Source organism: Amphiura filiformis, chromosome 20, assembly GCF_039555335.1.
Source record: "Amphiura filiformis chromosome 20, Afil_fr2py, whole genome shotgun sequence".
In the NCBI taxonomy this organism is placed as follows: Eukaryota; Metazoa; Echinodermata; class Ophiuroidea; order Amphilepidida; family Amphiuridae; genus Amphiura; species Amphiura filiformis.
Window position 1 is genome coordinate 62,497,299 of NC_092647.1, and position 21,169 is coordinate 62,518,467.

The 21,169-nt window shown below is 36.6% G+C and overlaps 1 protein-coding gene across 1 annotated transcript in view; it reads left to right on the forward strand.

Annotated features, from left to right (window-relative positions):
- The window catches only part of LOC140142433 (tight junction protein 1-like), a 114,030-nt gene that overhangs the window by 41,453 nt on the left and 51,408 nt on the right, over window positions 1-21,169 (forward strand). The window contains 2 exon segments of the mRNA XM_072164403.1: window positions 2,353-2,587; window positions 4,522-4,744. Of these exon segments, the coding sequence (XP_072020504.1) occupies window positions 2,424-2,587; window positions 4,522-4,744 (387 nt within the window). The 5' untranslated portion in view covers window positions 2,353-2,423.

The window sequence follows — 21,169 nt, forward strand, 5'->3', positions numbered from 1 at the left end:
AAACAGTAATCTTTTTTAAACCTTAGCAGCATAGCTCTGGGCTGTGTGTTTTGAGTCCTGATGAATGTAATGGACTTGCATGTTACATTGTATGCCTGGCACTTCAAACTCTGCTTCATGGGAAGGCTGGGTGTACGGTGTGTGATGTGATGGTGAGTCTAGAATCCACTTGGAGAGTGATTTTTGATTGAATTTTGCAATTCTAGTTCTCTGAACTAAACTTCTAAGTTCAGTTACTTTTCTGAAACTTCAAGGATGAAGCAAGGATAGGAATCAAAGTGTATTGCATAGGTTTACTAATACTAGGTAGTTCGGAGCTTTCAGCATAGAACTCAAATATTAAAATGTAGGCTGTCATTTAAAAGTTTGAAGACCTTTCATAAAGCCTATAAATGCCTTTCTTTGTGAATGTCTGAATGAAAACATTAAATTCAAGTTGTAGATCAGAGAACCTTACAAATGTTAATACATTGCATTTGGCAAGTGGCCTGAAGAATTGTTATGATGTGAAGTTAGCCTTGAACTTGAACTGGTATATGGCGCTAGTCTACCAAAATACTCATTCAAAATCTCACTGGAATAGGAAGTATATGGCACTAGTCTTACCAAAATCTCATTCAAAATCTCAGTGGAATAGCTAAAGAATGTAGTTCCTGAGTATGCACAGGTCAAAGGTCATGGTAAATAACCACAAAATAATGGTTGCCAAATTCGACACTTGCACTAAGTTGTTTGGGCTGATATGCAAATTTGGTGTTCAGGTACATTTTGTAGCAACACGTTGTAGCCCCAATTGGTTTGGAAATAGGAATTGTCTGAATTGGTGGAAGTACTGTCTATTTTTGTGGTATCAATTTTTCGGGATTTAAACTGTTCGGAACAGTTTTGCAGTTTTTTTTATACCAATACAAACAGCTAAAACATATCCTATGGGTAAATAATATTATTTTTGTAGGCTTTTAAATTTGCGGTTCAAAATTAACCATGAAAATCTTTAAAATAAAAATATCACGAAAATGTACATGTACCCCTGTAGAGTAGATAAAAATCATGATCTGATTAACATTTGAACTGCTGTCTTTCATGGGGTGTAATCTACTGGAATGGAATGGCTGTTGCTATGGTTACCTCAAGTTGTTGGCATATGTTGGAGATGTAAATTTGTATAAAAATAATAGAATGTGAATGTAAATGGTAAACAACAAGAAACAAATTGTGTGATTGGATTATAAACAAGTTATTTGTTCCATTTATTATAGTGCTGACCTGGAAATGTAGGCTTCTGATCTTAAAGAATCTTTTTGACAGTGCGGACTATCACTTTTTCTGCCTTCACCCAAAATTCTGCTAGGGTTGTGAAAGTAGCCTCTGGCGTGTAGCAATGTGACAAAAAAGGGGCACCCAAAGTTACGCAAAGCTGCAAAAACTTGCAAAAAAGTGCATAAAAGTGGGTAAAAAATTGCAAAAAAGTGGGGCACCTATGGGCGCCCCACTTGCGACGCACCTGAGTAGCCTTGAGATTACTTTTTAGTGGGTAAGAAAATGTTCTGAAAAATCTTTGTATTATTCTTTGTTTTACTTGAATTTTTAATTGATTGAAGCTAAACCTTTATTTTAAATGGGATAAAAAGATTCCAATATAAATAATTGAAGAGAAGTAATATTGCAATTATTAAAGTTCATATATAATAAAATGGCTCAAATTTTATATATGTAGACTTAAATTTATCAAGCTATTAGTTTGAGATATTTGAATTGAATTGTTACCTACATATGCAGTAACATTGCATTAATGTAGATAAATATTTTAAGCTGAATAGTAAATAGCATGTTACCAGCCAACCTGTAAAGTGGTCCTTGATACTGTGTGATTGACTCCATTTGATAAAACCTGACAAACATTTTTATTGTGGGGAATATTCAACAATTCCTTTATATAACTGGAATGATCACGAAAAGTTAACAATGAGCTGAAAGAATACTGTTTGTGCAAAGAATGGTACCACTAGTGTACAATACATCACTATGGACCTCAATAGCCTCACCCCAATGGCATAGTTCAATAACCTCAATTAAACAATCAGGGTGCAACATTTGACCTCATGTTGCAGAGTATGAGTTTTTGTACTCAAATTTTCAAAGGTCATTCAATGAATGTAAAAATGTATTGGGGTTATAGAACTGAGCCCTGATAGATGAGCATGTTGTGGATCCTAGTGCATGTACACTAGACTGGAAGGTTTGTAGTGTGTGTACGTGCAATTTCTTTGACATGTAGTGATAGTGGTGCATGTTCGTATATTTGTGCTTAATTACTAAGTTTTCTTTCATATCTGTTCTTTTTTCCTTCAGATATAATTGGATATAAATAGAAAAGTAAATCGGTGATCAAGAGTGGGACCGTGACGAAGGAAATAGCCAAGATGGCGGTACAATACGGCTCGCCATACCCGGGCCAAAAACAGATGGGTGGCATGCCACCAGGCATTGATGATGAATTCATGAACGAGCCAGATCCAGCGCCACCTATGCCAGTACATTATAATAATGGATGGGATAGCGGACAGAGCAATAGATACGAAGCAAGGTAAAGTATTATAAATATCAGCTCTTCATTTGGTTGCTTATTTTATTCAGAAATGAACCAAACATATATCACCACCCATGCCTCTACTCAGGGGATGGAAAAGTAGACAGTGGTAGGTTGAAAAATGGACATCTTTCAACTTGATTCAGCGCAATGACAAGTAAACCTAATAATGGCACAATTTTCAAGACATAATGACAGGGATTGAGATTTTTAGTGTGCAAGTTTGATCGCACACCATGAAGGCATTGAACACACCTGGATATTCAGTGCCATTGACTTCAGGGCCTAGATTTCTACGGGAATCACAGAATCGATTCTCGTAATGATTCTCATAAGATTTGGTTTCAAGAATCAACTTCTCTCATTGTATCATGCAGTAAATGCAGTGACTATGATGGATTTTGATTCTTGCAAACCAAGACAAAATTAGGCCCTGGACTTCCTATCAATGCTACAATGGATAAAGAATATTGCAGCTTGGCATATTAAAATTTGAGGAATTATGGAGTATGCATCAGGCTTCGCATATACTCATTTAAAAATTATGATCAGTTCATAATAGATGGGACTCAAATCATGGTTTGGTGGAATAGTATACAAACAGCTGGACGCAGCAGCTACTCTAACTGTACTTTGCCTATTGTATGACTGACACTAGCTTAAAATTGTGAATTTATGTGGATGTGAGTTGGGACTATATTGATGCAAGCAGTATCAAAAACCAAATAATATTTCCCTATTGTGACAAAAAAGACAAAAAAACATTGATCTACAAGCAGATGGACCTTTCAAGTATAGGGTTGGTAGGTCAGGCGGTTTTTTTTTCGGGAGGTTCAAATTACCCTAAAATTTTACCAAAACTGAAAATTTTTTGTAAAACACATTTTCAAAAAATGTTCAGCCAAAATTAATATATTTTGGCCCCAAAACTGCTAATTTTACATGACTTTAAAAGCAAAATGAAAAAAAAAATTGGAATTTTTTTTAAAAATCTTAAAAATGCAAATTCTGGGTCGGTTGGGCCCGTAGAACAGGCTTTGTTGTTTTGTCACCTTATGAACTGATCATGTACATATAGTACAGTGTATATGCAAAATTGCAAATACAGGTAAACAAAGTTGGTGTTAGCTAAGATTATTGGAGCATGATCTGTTTCCTGGTGCCGAAAAACGCTGCTTCCCACATTAATTACCAAGCTGTCAAAGTGGACAATGATACCGAATCACTCTAAACACAGTACAGGTCTACAAAAAAACCCCTCTCCACTTGTTTGAGTGGTCATTCAATTAGAGCCTTTAAGTGGAAATATTTTTTAGCTGGACATAGTATGATACACTACACTTGCATAAAAAGACATCTGAATTGTAGGAGAGCGTGGCCTAGCGGTTAAGGCATAGGACTGTGAACCCAAGGGTCAAGGGTTCGAATCCCAGGTCCGGCTCTTTGTGTCCTTGAGCAAGACACTTCACTCTACTTGCTTAGTGCTTCGGAGGGCACTTTAAGCTGTCGGTCCCGTGTACATGCATATTTTCTCACATTTAGGATCATCCCGGTCATGTCGACTGTACTTCAAAATACACTCATCTACTCTAGGTTCCAGAGTAAAAATAAGTACAGCTTGTCTGTACGCAGTGCGACAATACTCATACATATGAGGGAGGCACTTATAAGGAAGAAGAAGAATGCAGTGAGATAGCCAAGGCCAGGGAGGGGGCAGTCCCTTGTGAGAAGTCTTGCCAGTTCTGGTTCTTACCAATCGATGACACTTACTGCCACTCACTATAAGTAAGTGGAACATTTTAGGCTATACAATTTCTCACTGGTCAGTTGTCCGTCTAGGTTTGCAACTAGGCCTATGATTATGTTTCAAACAAAATTTAGTCATATTAGTATTATTTAAATTCATCACTTTTCAATGTTGTTCCTTTCAGAGTCCCATTACCAGGTTTAAGTCCGAGTCGACCCCCATATTCACAAGGTTCCTCCCCCTTACCAATTGATAATGACGTCTCACCACCAGGCTTAGATCTTGATGGATATGGAGGTGGTTATCCTGAAGCAAACGCATCCTTTGGAGGGTCGTTACAGAGATGGGATGGTAACTTGAGTATGTCGTCATATGGAGGTGACCAGAGGGCCAGATCACCAGTACAGGTAAGGCAATATGAGAAATACAGTATTGATCCTTAGCACCACAGACTACTACAAACCATGTATCAACAGTCAAAGTCCCTGTGCATTGTATGCTGTGAATTCTCACATATTCATGAGGGCCGATCGTTCAATTGTGCTGTGTGTAACAATCACGCCAGCATTGCGTGCCTACATGTATACGCGATAGAACTTTGCATGTCTTCACGTTTACGCGAACGACCGTAAAAATATGTGGTACATGGTTAGCAGTTTCGCCTGTTGCATTTCATGGAACAATCGGCCCTCATCGAGTGATGCTGAGACTTTGACTGCTTGGACGTGGTCTTATTATCTTTTTCGGCCATGCTTAGCATGGTCATCTCAAAACTAGGTTCTATCCTCAAAGTGTGTGTTCTCAAAGTGTGTGTTCTGTGTGGGTACACCTTTCATACGCATACATTCGCATGGATAACCTTGTTTTGTAGCAAGATGTTGGAACCGTGCAAAGGACCATCGGCGTCCGGCGATATATATATATTTGTGGTATAGGCCCTACATACATTTCTCATGATCGCTGAAAACTGAAAAGTTTGTGGTTTCTTTTAGTCATGGTTTTAATTGACTACGCATTTAAAGCCTGTGGGTCAAATATATTTTTATCTGGCTTTTCAAATTCATGGTTCTGAAATTAACCATAGCAAAAATAAAAAGCTTTCAATAATTTCCTGCCATACAGTATTTTTCCAACTTACCTTTAACAGTGAGGAATTTAGAGCATTATTTATTTTGAAATCTGTATTAGATTCACTCAACCATTTGGACTAGATAAAACACTTGTGGTTTTAATCACCCTTGCGAATTCAAAATGTTTCAGTAGTCATCATTTTGTAAAATTGAAAAATACTGAACCTTTTACCGCATATTATTTTGGTCGTGCAGCTATGTGTATGCATTCTATTCTGTGTGTTGTTGAGCGTTGGTAACTTTCTGTCTGTATTATGATATGCATTTTAGCTCCTAACATATCATCACCTAACTCCTGAAAGTATTGGGGGAAATTGAAATATAAAAAAAGTTGGCCATTTGACACGACAGATTTTCAGTTGTTTGTCATGATGTATATCTTGAGATAAATGATGATGATGATGATGATGATGATGACTAGGGGCAGGATCATTGACATCACTAGAGTTTTTTGTCATTTTAATGGATAATTTGTGCTGTTTCAGTCGTTAAATTGCAAGGTGAAAGGATAAATGATGTTTGTGTCACAATATTTATGACAGGTGTTTGGCAATATTTGGTAATTCTCAGGATAAAATGTGTATTTTTACACATTTACGAGCTTGTGTTTTCTGTCTGTTCATTTAGGCCTATAGCTTGATATTATAGGCCCATCTTATCACCACCTAAGATTAAACACAGTTGATATATTAATAATAATCAATAATTTGACTATCCAATAATATTGATATCGCCGATATCACTATCTGAAGAAAATCTTTATCCAAGTTGCTGAAGTATCAAAAAATTAGGCGTATGCAGTGTGGTAGTCTCTGCTTTTTACACCAGAACAGATGCATTTTGAAATGTCAAACTTCTGGAATCAATACGCTGGCGAAGTGACATAATAAATTGGATGAATTATCATAGCAATTGGTGAAAACAATTTTGAATATATCGCGCTAGCTGCACTACAAGCAGGTTGCACTCATCACCTGTGTATGTCTGCAATCACACTATTGAATACAACATCGCTCAAAGATACTTATCTTACAGGTGCGAGTGATCAGCATGATATGGTTCAATGTAGAGGTACTGTGTGAAAATACTAGTGCAGAGCGGTATAATCAAAAATTGTTTTCACCTATTGCTATTAGCCTTTTTGAAGCATGGCGAACACAATAGGAGGGCAGTATTCAATATGGGTAAAACCCGCCAAATTTCAAAAGACTTTACCCACCTCGTGCAGCGCCATCCTATTGTGTCCGCCATACCTCTAAAAGGCTAATGGTAGTTAATCCGATTATTATGTCACTTCGCCAGCGAATAACTGTTGCTTTACCGCAGTTGAAAATTTATATTCCTTCTCAGATCACAAAAATTGGGAGGAAAATTGTTATATCGATTTTTATAGATATTGAGTGGCAGATCTTTTTTTTAAATCCTGACATTGACGGTTCTTACCTAAGATAAATTGTAGTAATAGCTACAGGTACTGGTATCAATGCTGATGACAAGTTTGTAGCAATTGCTCATTTAATAACAGCTTACTAGACGGGTATTACATAATAAGGGACCGTTCATAAATACTTTGGTGGGGGGGGCTGGGCACTTGGAAATTTTTGGAGTCAAACTTTTTTGACCCCCCCTCCAGAGAACCTAAAACTTTTTTTGACCCCCCCTCTTTAGACATACAAAACTTTTTTGACCCCCCCCCCCCCTTTCCAAGAGGTTAAAAACAGTCTGGGGAGGGGGCTATTCCATTTGTGCAAATTATAGGCCTACATGTTTGTTCATACATTTATTTATAATAGCCTGTTTCCTAAAAACATGAAAATTGAAGGTGTTTTTCACATGCTGTGACTTGTATGAAGTTTAATTTCAATTTATGCATTTTAATTTTTATAACCAATAATTCTTACAACCAATAATAAAATAAATAAAAGTTACACAATAAAGGGAAATTGACAATGGCGTAGCTAGGGCTTGTGGCGCACAGGGCTAAGGATAGGTGTCGATCCCGATTCTTGAAATAATTATTGCACGCGGAGCATATAATTTATAATAAAGTTGAATATCAGTCTTAAATTGATCTTTCAAATGACTTTGTCCTGAAATGCTGCTGAGCCTTGAAAATTTTGACTTTCATCGCTTAGAGGGCGCAGAATCGATGCTAAATTGGCCAATTCAGTGCCCCTAAGAGTGGCTCCCAGGGCACATGCCCCCACCTGCCCCGCCTTTATGCCACTGAAAATTGAGAGCAACATCCTGGCACATACTCAAGATTTTTAATACGTAAGACTTGTTTATCAGGGGGGCGTAGCCAGCTTTCTTGGTCAGGGGGGCAAAATATAAATTTCGTGGCAAAGACAAAAAAAAATGGTTGCATCATTTTGACCCGGTATTATCAGTGGGATACATACATATACCCTTTTTTGTAGCGACTGTAGAATACATGTAAAGTCTTTGATATTCCAAAAAGGCTTTTATGGGATATCGGTAATGAGCAAAAAATGTATTTTACACTATTTTTGGCCATAATCGAGATAAAAAGAGGCTTTATTGGTACATATACGCGCGTAGCGCGCAAAAAATTTGTATGCTCTTGTTCTTTTGGTATGTTCTTGTTTAAAACTTTTTTGACCCCCCCTCCTTTAGTAACCAAAACTTTTGGTCCCCCCTTTGTGCAACTCAAAACTTTTGTGTCCCCCCACACTTTGCCCAGTCCCCCCACCAAAGTATTTATGAACGGTCCCTAATTATGATATTACTATTAATGAACAAGGTTAATGTACATAAAATCAATAATATATAGGGAATTTAATATGTACACTACAGCTACTGTTGTCATATGCTGCAGTAATTATTATAATTATTTATAATGATTATAATGGTTTGGTCTTTTTTCTGCTCCATACATACAACAGGTATATCAGAATTTATTATTAGAAATTGGTGACTATTAAATTTTAATACAGATTCCACGGCATGGAGCTAGCTTTTTATGCAAATTGATTGCATGTTTACTAACAACAGTGATGAGGGGTAATGGCAGATGTCAAAAATCAATAACCTACCTGCATGTACATACATGTATTGAAAAAGACGCTAATATTGTTTTAATCTCATTGTTCTAATCTCATTTCTTTGGTATCCTATTTTCCATGTGAGTCAAATAGAAAAGTTAACTTGTGAAATTCTGGCAAAAGGAAGTAAATGCTAGTGATATCAGTATCTATAGAAAACATGTTCTTCTATCACATTAGGGCAGATTGGCTCTCACACGCAAAAATCATTTAGTCATAGCCGCAGCATTAGAGGAGGAGAACCGGGACTAGACCGCCATCTTGCTAAAGGTATGGAGCAAAATTGGGCATTTGGTTTCCGTCGGAATGCTAGTGAAACATGTCGATTGCAAGATGCTAAAGATGAGACCCAGAATTGTTTTCGTTCATCACCGCGCACCGTCTGCAAGTACCCGAATACCCCCAATTTTCTCCCCATAGCTGACAGTGCGATTGTATGTGGTGGTATAGGGAGTCCCGGTTCTCCTTCTCTAATTCTGTGGTCATAGTCCATGTCTATAGTCAGTGGCTGTGGCTTAGCTTGTAAGCGCCGAATTTCATTGGTTTCTGACTGTCTTCATGCCGCCTATCACATAGTAGACGGCAGCAGCCATGTCTTTGCGGAACATGCTTGTTGAGGCACAAGTATGTAGCACATTCAGCGTAATACACAAATGAGCTCGCAGTATTAAGCGCAACAAAAACGGTAAATACAAGTTTCTTTCTTTTCAGAAAAAGGGAGTTTATATTGGATGGTAACTTAGTTTTTGCTAATTAAAATAGTGTTTAGTTATTAAAATAATATAAAACTTCATAAGAAGGAGAATAAACAGTGCGATGGCATCTACTACTCAAAATATTGGACCTGCCTGTTGTCTATCACAAAAATTCATATAGGCCTATAGTCTAATGAGGTACACACTTTATCCCATGAGTGTGTACATCTGAACCAATTCCAAATATTTACCCAGGTACCATATGCCCACACATAATTATTTTAGATTTGAACCAGTGTTAATCCCATTTATACAAAATAGGTCAAAAAGAGATAGGCCTGTTTGATTCATGAGGGTAATGCCCTATGAAGATGTGGTAAACATTGAAACATGGAGCATATGATGTATAATTGAGGCCAGTGTAGTATTGATATCAAGGAATGTGTTACCAAAGTTTACTTTATAAAGCTGTCCAGGGAGAGAAAGAAATGCATGAAACCAAACAAAATCAGTTGCAAATTGGACAGTTTAGATTTGTGGCTTGGCTCATGTACTTATTCAAGCCCTTGTGGTTTATGATCCATAAGTTATCTTGATATTCAAGCCCTTGTGGTTTATGATCCATAAGTTATCTTGTTATCTGTTTAAATGTGAGTGTTGTTGTTACACTGTCAGTTATAATACGGGAGAGTGTGGTGCAATGGTTAGGGTACTTGCCTTTAGTGCATGAGGTCCCGGGTTCAATTCCCGACGGTGGCAATTTGCTGGGATATTGACTTGAAAAAAAAAGTCTTGAATTAATTGGCAACTTCTGTAGATTAAATTCAGACTTCCGCTCTCCCCATGGTTCATTTAGAATTGGGTAAATGAATTGTGTGTGCAGAGAGCCATACCTGTAGCCCCCTACATGTATTTCGCAGCCAGTTTCGAAAAGAGTAGGGTGATAATCCCTGACTGTTCCCAACCCGTCCCGGTGTTCAAATGGACCCCAATGGAAAGAAGCTTCAATAGAGGCTTTCTTGGGTTATCCAGGGTTTTCAGAACCTGAACAAATCAAATCAAATCAAAATCAAAAGTTATAGACCTGTAAATCATGACTTGTATCACGAACATGAGATCTATAGATCACTTGTTTTGATTCAATCAATGCACTTGCTGTATTGTTTTATTTCCTTCACCTACTCATGTCGATGAAGGTACATAGAAGAGAAACAACAAATTCTTGAACAGCTCTTTTAGGTGCCACCACATCTTCAGAAGGAAAGTGTCATTTACTATGAGCCATCAGTTCTTGAGTAGGAAAAGGGAGACTTACCTACAAACAATTCTTTTCAGAGCTATCACAACTTCATTAGGAAAGTGTCACTTGCTATAAACACAGTCACAAACCTTTCAGTGGACGAGGGCAATCTGTTTGAACAACTCTTTTCAGAGCTGTTACGACTAGAGTAGAAAAGGGGCACTTAACTACAAACAACTCTTTTCATAGCCTCCATGTCTTCGGACAAGCTGCTATATTGATAGGGCAAGAGGCAGCCCACATGATATTCTGTAGACTAGGGACACAAAGTAAACCAGCATTGAATAATAACAATGTGTAGTGTTGTCAGATTTCCATATGTTCATAAGCTATGATTTGTGACTTGTTTACGTAATTATGCGAGTCCCAGGTACCAGAAAGTGAAATATGAGACTGGAAAGGATGACAAACTTACAGGTGTGCAATGTGTGCATTGTACTAGCAGTACGGGCGTGCGAAAGGTGCTGGTAGACGGTAGGCCTACAAGCCCTACAAAGTTCCAGATTCATATACTGATCACTATGCTAGTAAAATTCATTTGCAGAATAGTAAATTTTTGTTTGGGTAAAGATCACTCCACCAAAATTTATTCTTGAACTGAGAGACAGTATAATAATCGATACCAATGTGGCATGTGATATTCTATTATTATTAATATTAGGCATATCGCTCATTCTACAAAATCCGGTGCCAATAGCCCTTTTTTCCATTCTTTGGTCCACAAATACTTTGTCGAGCATTTAGGGCATCAAATATGTTGTTTTTTTGGTAGAACTAAACGAGATCTACACGGACATATATAGTTGTCCATACTTTAAATGCTTTCTTCAGCCTGATTAACCCTTGCAAAGGCTCGAAAATCGCTAAAATTATGTTTCCACTGCTCATAGTGTCAAATCTGATCCTTAATATTTTCTTTGAATAAATGCGATATCTTTACATATTTGTTGTTTTTTAATTAGATAAGGCGTTATCATATTGCATATCAACATTATTTTTAGTGATTAAAACGCCTTTGTGTAATTCTAAAATAAATTGCACTTTCCACTTTAAAACGCTGTGAGCTACGTTACCTCTTTTTAACAAAAGATATTGGAAAGTAGTAAAACAAAGGTATCAACGTAGTTTACGGTTTTTGAAAGGAAACACTCATAGGTTTTTAAAATAACAGTAAAAATCGTGATGCTGTAGCATTTTTGGCATAGAAATGTTGTAAACATTGAAATTTCGACGACCATGTTAAGATTGGTGAGCTACGTTACCAGAATTCCATAGTATGCACTTGTATAACAAGTACTTCCTAATAATATGTGATAGGTACCAGTGATCGAATCCCATTTATATTAGAATTAACCGACATAACATTCTAACTTTCGCAAATCACATCAAAAACATTAAAAACCCGTGAACTACGTTACTGTGAGCTACGTTACGCACTCATTTATGCATCTTCAAAACTTCTATGAAATGGTGAAATCGGTGTTACATTTCACTCAAGTGATCTTTCGTTTGCTTTTTATGACCTTGGATTAAGTAAAACCAACCCATTTTGTAGCCGGTAACGTAGCTCACATTACATTGAGTTTTAGTGTTAAAAAACATCATGATGTCCTGAAAGAAAAATATGCAAGTGGTGTTGACAATCTTTTACATCTGAAAGTAGTGATACATTTGTCTTAAAAACACAAAAAGCAGGTCTTTTTGAACAACTTTATTTTTTTCAATTTTTACAGTGGATTGGCACCGGATTTTGTAGAATGAGCGATATACTGTAGTGATTACTCAGAACCTGTTCAGATTTAGGTTCAATACTTTTATATTTAGCATTTTTAATAAAAAGCAGTAACGACCTTCTTCTGTCGGTTATATCATAGTGTGGGCATGATCCTCAGCTACTCTACACTACAGCAGAGTGCCATGTGGCTCTGACCAATGCCCTATGGTATGTGGCCTGAGCAAAGATACTGGTAATTGGGAAAACCATCCATCATAGGGCTGGATAGCTCAGATGGTAGACTTGCAATACCACATGTCACTGGTTTGAATCCCACTTCAATTGTATTTGTTCCTTTTTCATTCAGATTTAGGTTCATGATCCCAGTGATGCAGCATCTTTGGTATTTTGGAGGGGCTGCCTATATCAGTCAAATTTTGTTTTGGGGGCAGTTTTAAAATGTCAACACAAATTTTGGTACACTTGCCACATCCAAGGAGTATTTTCTTGCTTCTGTGTCTCTCATTTAAAGAAATGGATTTCATAACTTAACGCCCTTGGAATTTTTGATAAATTTTCTGAAGAATACAAATATATGTATTGTGGCCCAAATGAGAACTAGGAAACACTGCTCATCACATCTGATCGTACACAGTCTTTCTTCACAATGTTAATTTGGCAGCGGTTCTTTCATCAGCTTGTTATTAGTAGTTAGTTATTCTGGGATTGGAGCTGGAGGCACCATTTTGTTATTTTCGGCAAAATCAGAGTGAAGTACCTTCATGGGTTCTTGGAAAGCTTTTCAAATCAAATTTGGAGCATTTTACAAATTTCTCAAGTGGAACATTCTAAAAATTGCTTTCAACATTTGTCAAGAAAAAGTTGAAATATTTCATTGTGCTATTACCATAATTTTTTGCAAATAATAGTGAAGTACCATCATATTATCTTGGTTAAAATGTGACCTTCCGTAGTATACATGCAGCTTTATGGATAAATAGCCCCGAATCAATGTGAAATTGTTTGAAAAATCCCATTGAAAATTGGTCAAAAAGTCAGGCTCAGTGCCCCCAATCAGATGACTGACACTATGCTTCTAACCTTCCTTAGATGACAACAACAACTTTATTTAGGTGTTTTGACAACATGTAAATAGAGTCAACTCTGACATGTATGAAAAGCAATGAAGCTTACAAGTGGTGTAAAGTTTCATTTAAATTTATCTATTGTGGTGGTAGTTAAAAAATGAATGAAGTGAAATTAATTATGACAAATTTCCTCCTAAATGACGAGGCCCATTTCTGTGATGGGTACAGAAATTTCATATTCATAGAGTTAGTCATTTGTATGCAAAAAGTAACTGATGGAAGTCTTGAGGCAGAGACTGTCATACCGCCTCTGTGCCGAAGTGGAAAAAATTGGCAACCGATCTGAAAATATTTGCATTCACAACAGAAAATTGAGGTGCTTTTTGTGTTGAGTGACACAGATGATCAAACATATTGTATGGCGTTGGACGCCAACTATTTGCAAATTGTACTAGAATTATCAAGAATGTGACAGAGAATCAAAATACTTCAAACCCATTTCAGATTTAATAAATAAATAAGTTCATTGTCATTGTATGGGATTAAAATTTGCATGTATTTGTGTTGATTTTAATAGTTGTGAATGGCAAAATGAAAATTATGACTTGGGTCAACTTAACTTCAGAACAACTAGAAGGCTTCAGATTTTAGAACCAGAACTGGCTGTCCAAATTGATGTGTTTTTGTTGAATTTTATCTATAAAAATCAGAAACTCCAGGAAAAACAATGATTTACCAATTCTCTTTGACATAATTTTCAAACATAGGGCATTGACACCTCCCTCTGGCACAGAGACAGTGGCCAACGTCATGCTAAAATGGTGGAACAAATCATTATTACTGTACCATGATTACCTTCATTTACTCGGAGTTAACCAAGTGCAAGACATAATACAGTGTAATTTTGTGTGTGCTTTCATGAAGAATTGCACACATAAAGTGGACATTCTAGTTTCGCCTCTTCACCCATTATTTTACTTTTTCCCCACCTCATAAATGTACAAACAGTTGCTTCAACAGGAAAAATGTATGTATACTTGATGAATATGCAGTTGACTAGAGACAAACATTGTGTTTTTTCCTGGTTTGGCCATTGTAGGAAACAGGGTAGAGTGGTACATGCTCTTCTATTTAGCTGAACCAGTTCAGACAATAAATTAGTGCATTTCAACCTTCTTGCATTTTCGTCAATGAACGAACATACTACTTCCTGTAAAAAATGGAAACAATAACTATTAATTGTAGTGGAAAGTTTGGTGAAAGGTTTCTGCATTGATCCATGTATCGTTAATGCATGGTTGCAAGATTGAAAACCTAAAAAGGCAATTTACGATGGGGTTGTCAAAAATGTTCTGTTAAAGTCAAATCAAAGTTTTAGAAAATTAGGAGTACGCACTTAAGTTTCATTGAAGGAATCAAAACAAATTACAATATATTGCAATCCTATAGGTCCGACCTCAGCTCAGTTCAACACTGCATGAATCTCCATTTTTTGCAAAAATGAGGATTTTGGTATCAAAATCAATGAGATTTTTTGTCAGGTCTGTGGCCAGCCCCAGTGAGAAAACCAGAGCACACTGTAGTGCCAGTTGTAAACTAGAATGTCCAATATCTAGAAACTGTGCTACATTGTGTACCTTCCAGTCCCTCTTCAGACTAGGTGTCAGAAGGGATTTGTGTAATGTATTCATTGGTTGGGTGGAAAAACAGGTTAGCTTTGGAGCAAGTTGTAATTAATAGCTAAAATAGAGATGAGGCCAATTTGTAATCAAAAATTTGGAAACATCTTCCTAATTTCCCACAGTGTATTTGTATTTTGAGTAGGGTCTTTGTATTTGTGCATAGGACAGAACCATGACTTTGACACAGAAGATATCTTACACTTCCCACAAGGCATTTCTTCCTTCTCAGTTTTCTGTACTGATTTGCTATCTGGTGCAATATGGGTCGATAGTGACAAAAAGTACCTCAATGAACAGAGCACATCCAGATCATGCAAAATATGTTTATTTGTTCACTATCAATCCATGATTAGCTGGCCTATTCTCAATATAAAAATGATCTGCTGTAAAGTGTAATGAGGTGATGCATCATGTTGCAAAGTGTTCTGGGAAGGGCAAGCTATCTTCTTTGGCTTTGACATGATGTGTGAGAAGATAATTCAGTGATAATATTGCTCTATTGATGTGAACCCATGTAGAAATAATAACTAAGAATGCGACCCCTGCTTTCTTTCTTGCTTACCAGACTGATATCAGGAGGGTTGCTTGAAGTTGGGATAATAAGCACAATTGGGCTTAGGGATTCATCCAAATCATGACCAATGGAAGCAGTGAGTGTATCCCCCATCTGCCTGTGACACGAAACAGAAATTAAAATTGGGCTGATTAAGGGATCCAAAATGAGCGTTTATTGCGTTTCGACAGTATTTTTTGTGGGACATGAGAGCACCTCAGACCTATCGAATTGCATTCTGAATACGAAGGATGTCTTTCTGATATCAAATAATTTTCATTTTTTTAAATCACAATATAATACAAATTTTATGACAAATTATAAAAATTTGATATTTTTCAAATTTTTGATATATAACAGTCCTCGAAGTAAATTATATAAATCTAATGATATATTCTTAAAGTGTATGTAGCAGGAGGAAAAGCCGACGGTCAATTGAAAATTTTGACCTTTCATATTGAAGATATGGATTTTTTCCCAAAAGGCCTAATTTTTTTTGGTGTTTTGGGGAAAAAATCCATATCTTCAATACTGAAAGGTCAAAATTTTCAATTGATCGTCGGCTTTTCATCCCACCTACATACACTTTAAGTATAAATCATCAGATTTATAAAGTTTACTTCAAGTACTGTTAAATATCAAAAATATCAATTTTAATGATTTGCCATAAAATGTGTATCAAATTGCAATTTCAAAAATCAAAATTATTTGATATCAGAATGACATTCTTCGTATTCAGAATGCAATTCGATATGTCTGATGTGCTCTAATGTCCCAAAATAAATACTGTCCAAACGCTCATACCCCAGCCCTTAACTGATTTTCAAATTTCAATCACAGTTGGCATGGTTGGTACTTGGTTTGGTTGCATGAAAAAATAGCAATTGTGGATTGCTGTTGATGACTGGGAGTTTGTTGTCACCTGTCTAGCCAATTGTCATCCATTGGTCTGCTAGGGGGTGTGTGCAGTCAACATCATGATATATTTCATGTTTACTTTCTATTTCCCTAGTATCTGTAATTCATACCAAAGCAAGTATCAGTTGGTCATCATGGTGAATTGGTGATCATCAGCTATCTGTAATTTATACCAAATCAAGTATCAGTTGGTCATCATGGTGAATTGGTCATCATCAGCTATCTGTAATTCATACCAAATCAAGTATCAGTTGGTCATCATGGTGAATTGGTGATCATCAGCTATCTTTCCGGTGACATCTTTCACTGTTCTTGTTTCCATTAATTTCCATATTTCAAAGTATCAGCAATTCGAGCCAAATCCTGACATTTCAGCCCCAACATGGTCCGAAGTCTTCATCAAACAACTATAGTGTTACTCCTTACAGTCCAGTGCTTCTCAGATCCATGTGTACATCCATGAATGGAGTGTGTCATGGTGACCAACAGTTTCAGATTCTCACAATAAATTGAACCTAGCCCTACATGTACCACAAAATAATATTTTAAAGACTGAAAACCAATGAATATGATCTGAAAATGATCCTCTTCAACTTCAAGATGTCCAGGTCAGCTGGACCCTGTCAAAGTTCAAAGTCTATTGACCTTTTGTAAATGGTGCAAAACAGAATATTATTAAATAGTCTTCACAAAACAAGCTGAACACATTTTACTATGTTTTGCAATTGGTAAGTAGCTCTTGGGAATCAGCAGCTGTGGGTGTGTGGGTAAGCTGCAATGAATGAATTTGATCAACTGATGTATTCAGTAGAAAAGAATTTAATGGGACTTCTAAAAGGGTCAGTGCTATAGTTCTCTGTGTCAATGTTACAAAGGGTATTTAAAGTACAATCATTTGTTAACTGAAGGTATTTATTGATAGAAATCTGAATATGATCATATGATGCCAGTAACAAAAGTTAGGGCAAATTTATCACAGATTATCACACCCTTTTGTAGAACAATTTTTTGGCTCATTGTCTCATATCCCTGTTGCAACACAATTTTTTTTGAGAGGGGTAAACTCCCTGTTTACACCAAGTGTCATTGCATTTATTAAATTCAATTAAAAGTTGATAGATTTTGCTTTGGACATTTATTCTAACATATGTACCAATGGGACAGAAAACATTTCACACAAGGGGACAGAAAATATTTCATAGTTTTGATGATGGTACAACATGTTTTGATTTATTGAATTATGTTCAAATGTCACAAGCTTTCTATTGCCAAATGTAATTAACTCTTTTTAGAAATACTGCCCAATGTGTAATTATGTGCAGACTGCAGCTGCAGAGAGAACTTTCAGGAATAAAATTGTACCTCAATGCTGTCAAAACTAGGTCCCAAACTTGACATTCACATTATGTATTACATCCAGATGAAAAGCATTGCCCATAAGTAGGGGCATGACTAGGGCACCACCAACAAGGCTTACCTACTGGCTTCATCATGATCCTTGCTGACATACAGCAAACACACTTTACTTAGTAGCATTGAGAAAACAGTCAAGCCAAAATGATCTCACGGTCAATGCCATGGATCATTAGCCCCCATTTAACAATCACAGCTCAAAAATTTGACCTCAAGGGATAGAGTATGAGTTTTTGTACTCAATACATCCAAAGGTCATTCAATGAATGTAACATGAAGGGTTTATAGAACTGTGCCTTGAGGAGGAGCATTTTTGGGATCCTGATAAAAGTAGGTCAACATGAAGCCAGGTCTCTCTGTCTGATGGATGAAATAGGCAGCTCAATGGCTATTTTTCTCAGGTGTACACACAGCTCTATTTATGGTATCATTTACATACCTTTAAAATTCCCCAGGGTAGGCCAGGTAGAGGGTTATGGCTTAGTTGACCTCAGCGACCTTACCTTTTGTGCCTATGTGAGCCCATAGGCTAGTTTCCATCAATTCAATGTATTTTACATGGTTCATAAGCTCACCTGTTCAAGGCAGACTTGACAACCTCTGATTTTGAGGGTTGTGATTTAGTACACATAGAATGTTTGTGGTCAGCTGTGAAGTTCATGGTGAATGTGAGGATTACTGAACCATGTCCCTGGGATGATGAAATGTGTGGATAATTATGAAGGGCTGATTCATCATGTTCATAGACACTCTTGTGGGTTAAAAGGAACATGGGTTACGTGACAAAAATAGTCAGGGATTTAATGTCTTTTTGTGTACCTAGGATGACTTTGTAATGTAATTTATAAATTGAAAAGTAGGCCACTTTCAACAGGACAAAATGTCCTGAAAAGTTCATAACTAGACATGGACAGTTGCTTTTTGGAAAGTCTGATGAGATTCAACCCCATGTTAAAATTGTGATACTTGGTAGTTTGCCCAACTTCCTATGAAGTCAATATTGATTGACTCCAAATACTCCCATTTTAGGGTGTCATCCCATAGTTTGATTATTATTTTATTATTGGGCCAAGTAAAATAAAAAACATGTTTCACTTCCGGGTTTTTTAAAAAAAGGAGGAAGAGGGGGCTTTTTATTCTATTTTTTATCGTAAAATTGGTGTAAATACCCATACTTAGAGCTGTTTTAGCGTATAGGCCTACAATAATGCCTGGAAAAAGGAGGAGGCCCTTTTTTATTTGTTGTTCTGAGAGTTACACCCCTTCTAATGATCACAAAAGTGTTTCGTGTATCTTAACAAGGCTATAGAAAGCATCCCAACGTCCTAGACATATATTTGGAAAAGTTATAACTGAATTTCAAAAAATATATTAATTTGAAGAAACCTCAAAAAAGGAAGCGGGAGGGGACGTGAAACATGTTTATTTTTTAATTTGGCCTTATTATAAAACATTTATATGGTGCTCCACAAAGCACAGAGCCCCTAAAGTCCCAACTCAACTCATGCTCCACGCTCACTATAAATTGATGAGAACCCATGACTGAAATCTAGTAAAACCAGTTTATGGCAAATCATGGGCAATGGGGTAGGAGATAAAATACTGCAACATTTTGACATCAAGGTTGGCATTGTTGCTCATGAAATTGAGTATACATGTAACATACAAAGAGAGGCAAACATTCACTTTGCTGAATTTAGGTAGAAACATTTTGAAACCTCCTGAGTAAGAAATAAATCATCAGTATCCAACACCTTTTGTTTGTTTCTTGAGGCACAATTTGTGATGACCTTGAATTTGATCTTGAGTATAAACTGAAATCCAGGCCCAGCCAGCAACCCAAACTTTAGAAGTTCATTACATCACGCTGCTTTTCATCTGGTCATAACTCATATTCAATGCTAGATCATATTTCTCTGTTCTCTGATTTGCCAATATCTGATATTCGGAAAGTATACAAGCCAAAAAATTATAGCAGGCCCCTTTCTTGCACTTCAAATTTCAATATAAATGCTCCCTTGCTGTGTTGAGAGTTATTTTTGAAATGTTGTGGTTATTCAAATAGTTTTTTAATTGTTGGTAATATTGTCATCGTTGATTTATATGACTGTCTTTGAATTGTTGATTTCAGAATTTGAATAGGATTTAATGGTCTATTGAATTTGGAATATAATTTGTAGATAGGGTTAAAATTGAATTTCATTGTGTATGAACTTGATCTAGAAACACTTCATTTCAGCAATATCAGGATTTGAGTATATGACGGTCCCAAGCAGGTGAAGCAAATACAAACAGCCAGTACACTTGGTCTTTGGACCCGTTGCTAGCAAAGCGTTGGTTGAGTTTAAATAGATGCAGTAAGCTCTCCAGCTACCCTAGGCAGTTTGATCTATTGTGATAACCAGAGCTCTACGTTGGTTAAAGGTCCTCAAAAGGCTGGCGTGGGTCAGGTGTGGCAGTGTATAGGTTTACTCATCCAGTACGATGTGTTAAACATTGCAGTATCGGTTGGAAATAATCACACATTTATCTGAAGATAAACTTACTCTACAAATTTGGGACATTCTCTGATAACCCAGGCTATAGGAAGATACCAATCCATGTTTAAACATTATTGTTGATAGTGTTTCATCATTGAATTGGAATAAGGTCATCTAATTGGAATATACTGCAGACTGGACATAGCTGCTGCATAGGATTGGTGTAAAATTTGAATTTTCATCTATTAGGAGGAGGAGAAATAGTCTTATCATTTTCCCATAGAGATGTACAGTAAGGTGGTTATGGTGTGTAACCTGTGCTTCTGCAAGCTATCGTCATCATCATCACATTGATCTTCATTCATACAATTTGCCAATTTCAAAACATAACAAATATATTGTTATCTCAACGTATATTTCGCAATCGCTATTATCATCGTTTTATTTATATTGACTACTAGCATAACTGGTGTGAAATCGGATGTATATAACCATACAAAACAAGCTGTGATTGACTACTACTGGGATTCTCTTGAACTTGAAGAAGTTCCAGTGAAGCGTGCTATTTGGTCAGTGAAATTAAGAGTGATTTTGTGTTCATATCTTCTAGTCGGTCGTCTGTCCCTTGCAGGTATAATACCTGGTGTTTTATACACTCATATACTGCCTGAGTGCACAAGCCTAAGGGTCGTCTCCTGTTGAGCTTTCTGTTTTAATCGCACGTCTTGGAAGTTGCTCGGTTGACGTGCGATTCGTGTCTTGCTGTGATAAGTATGCAGATCTAAATGTCAAAC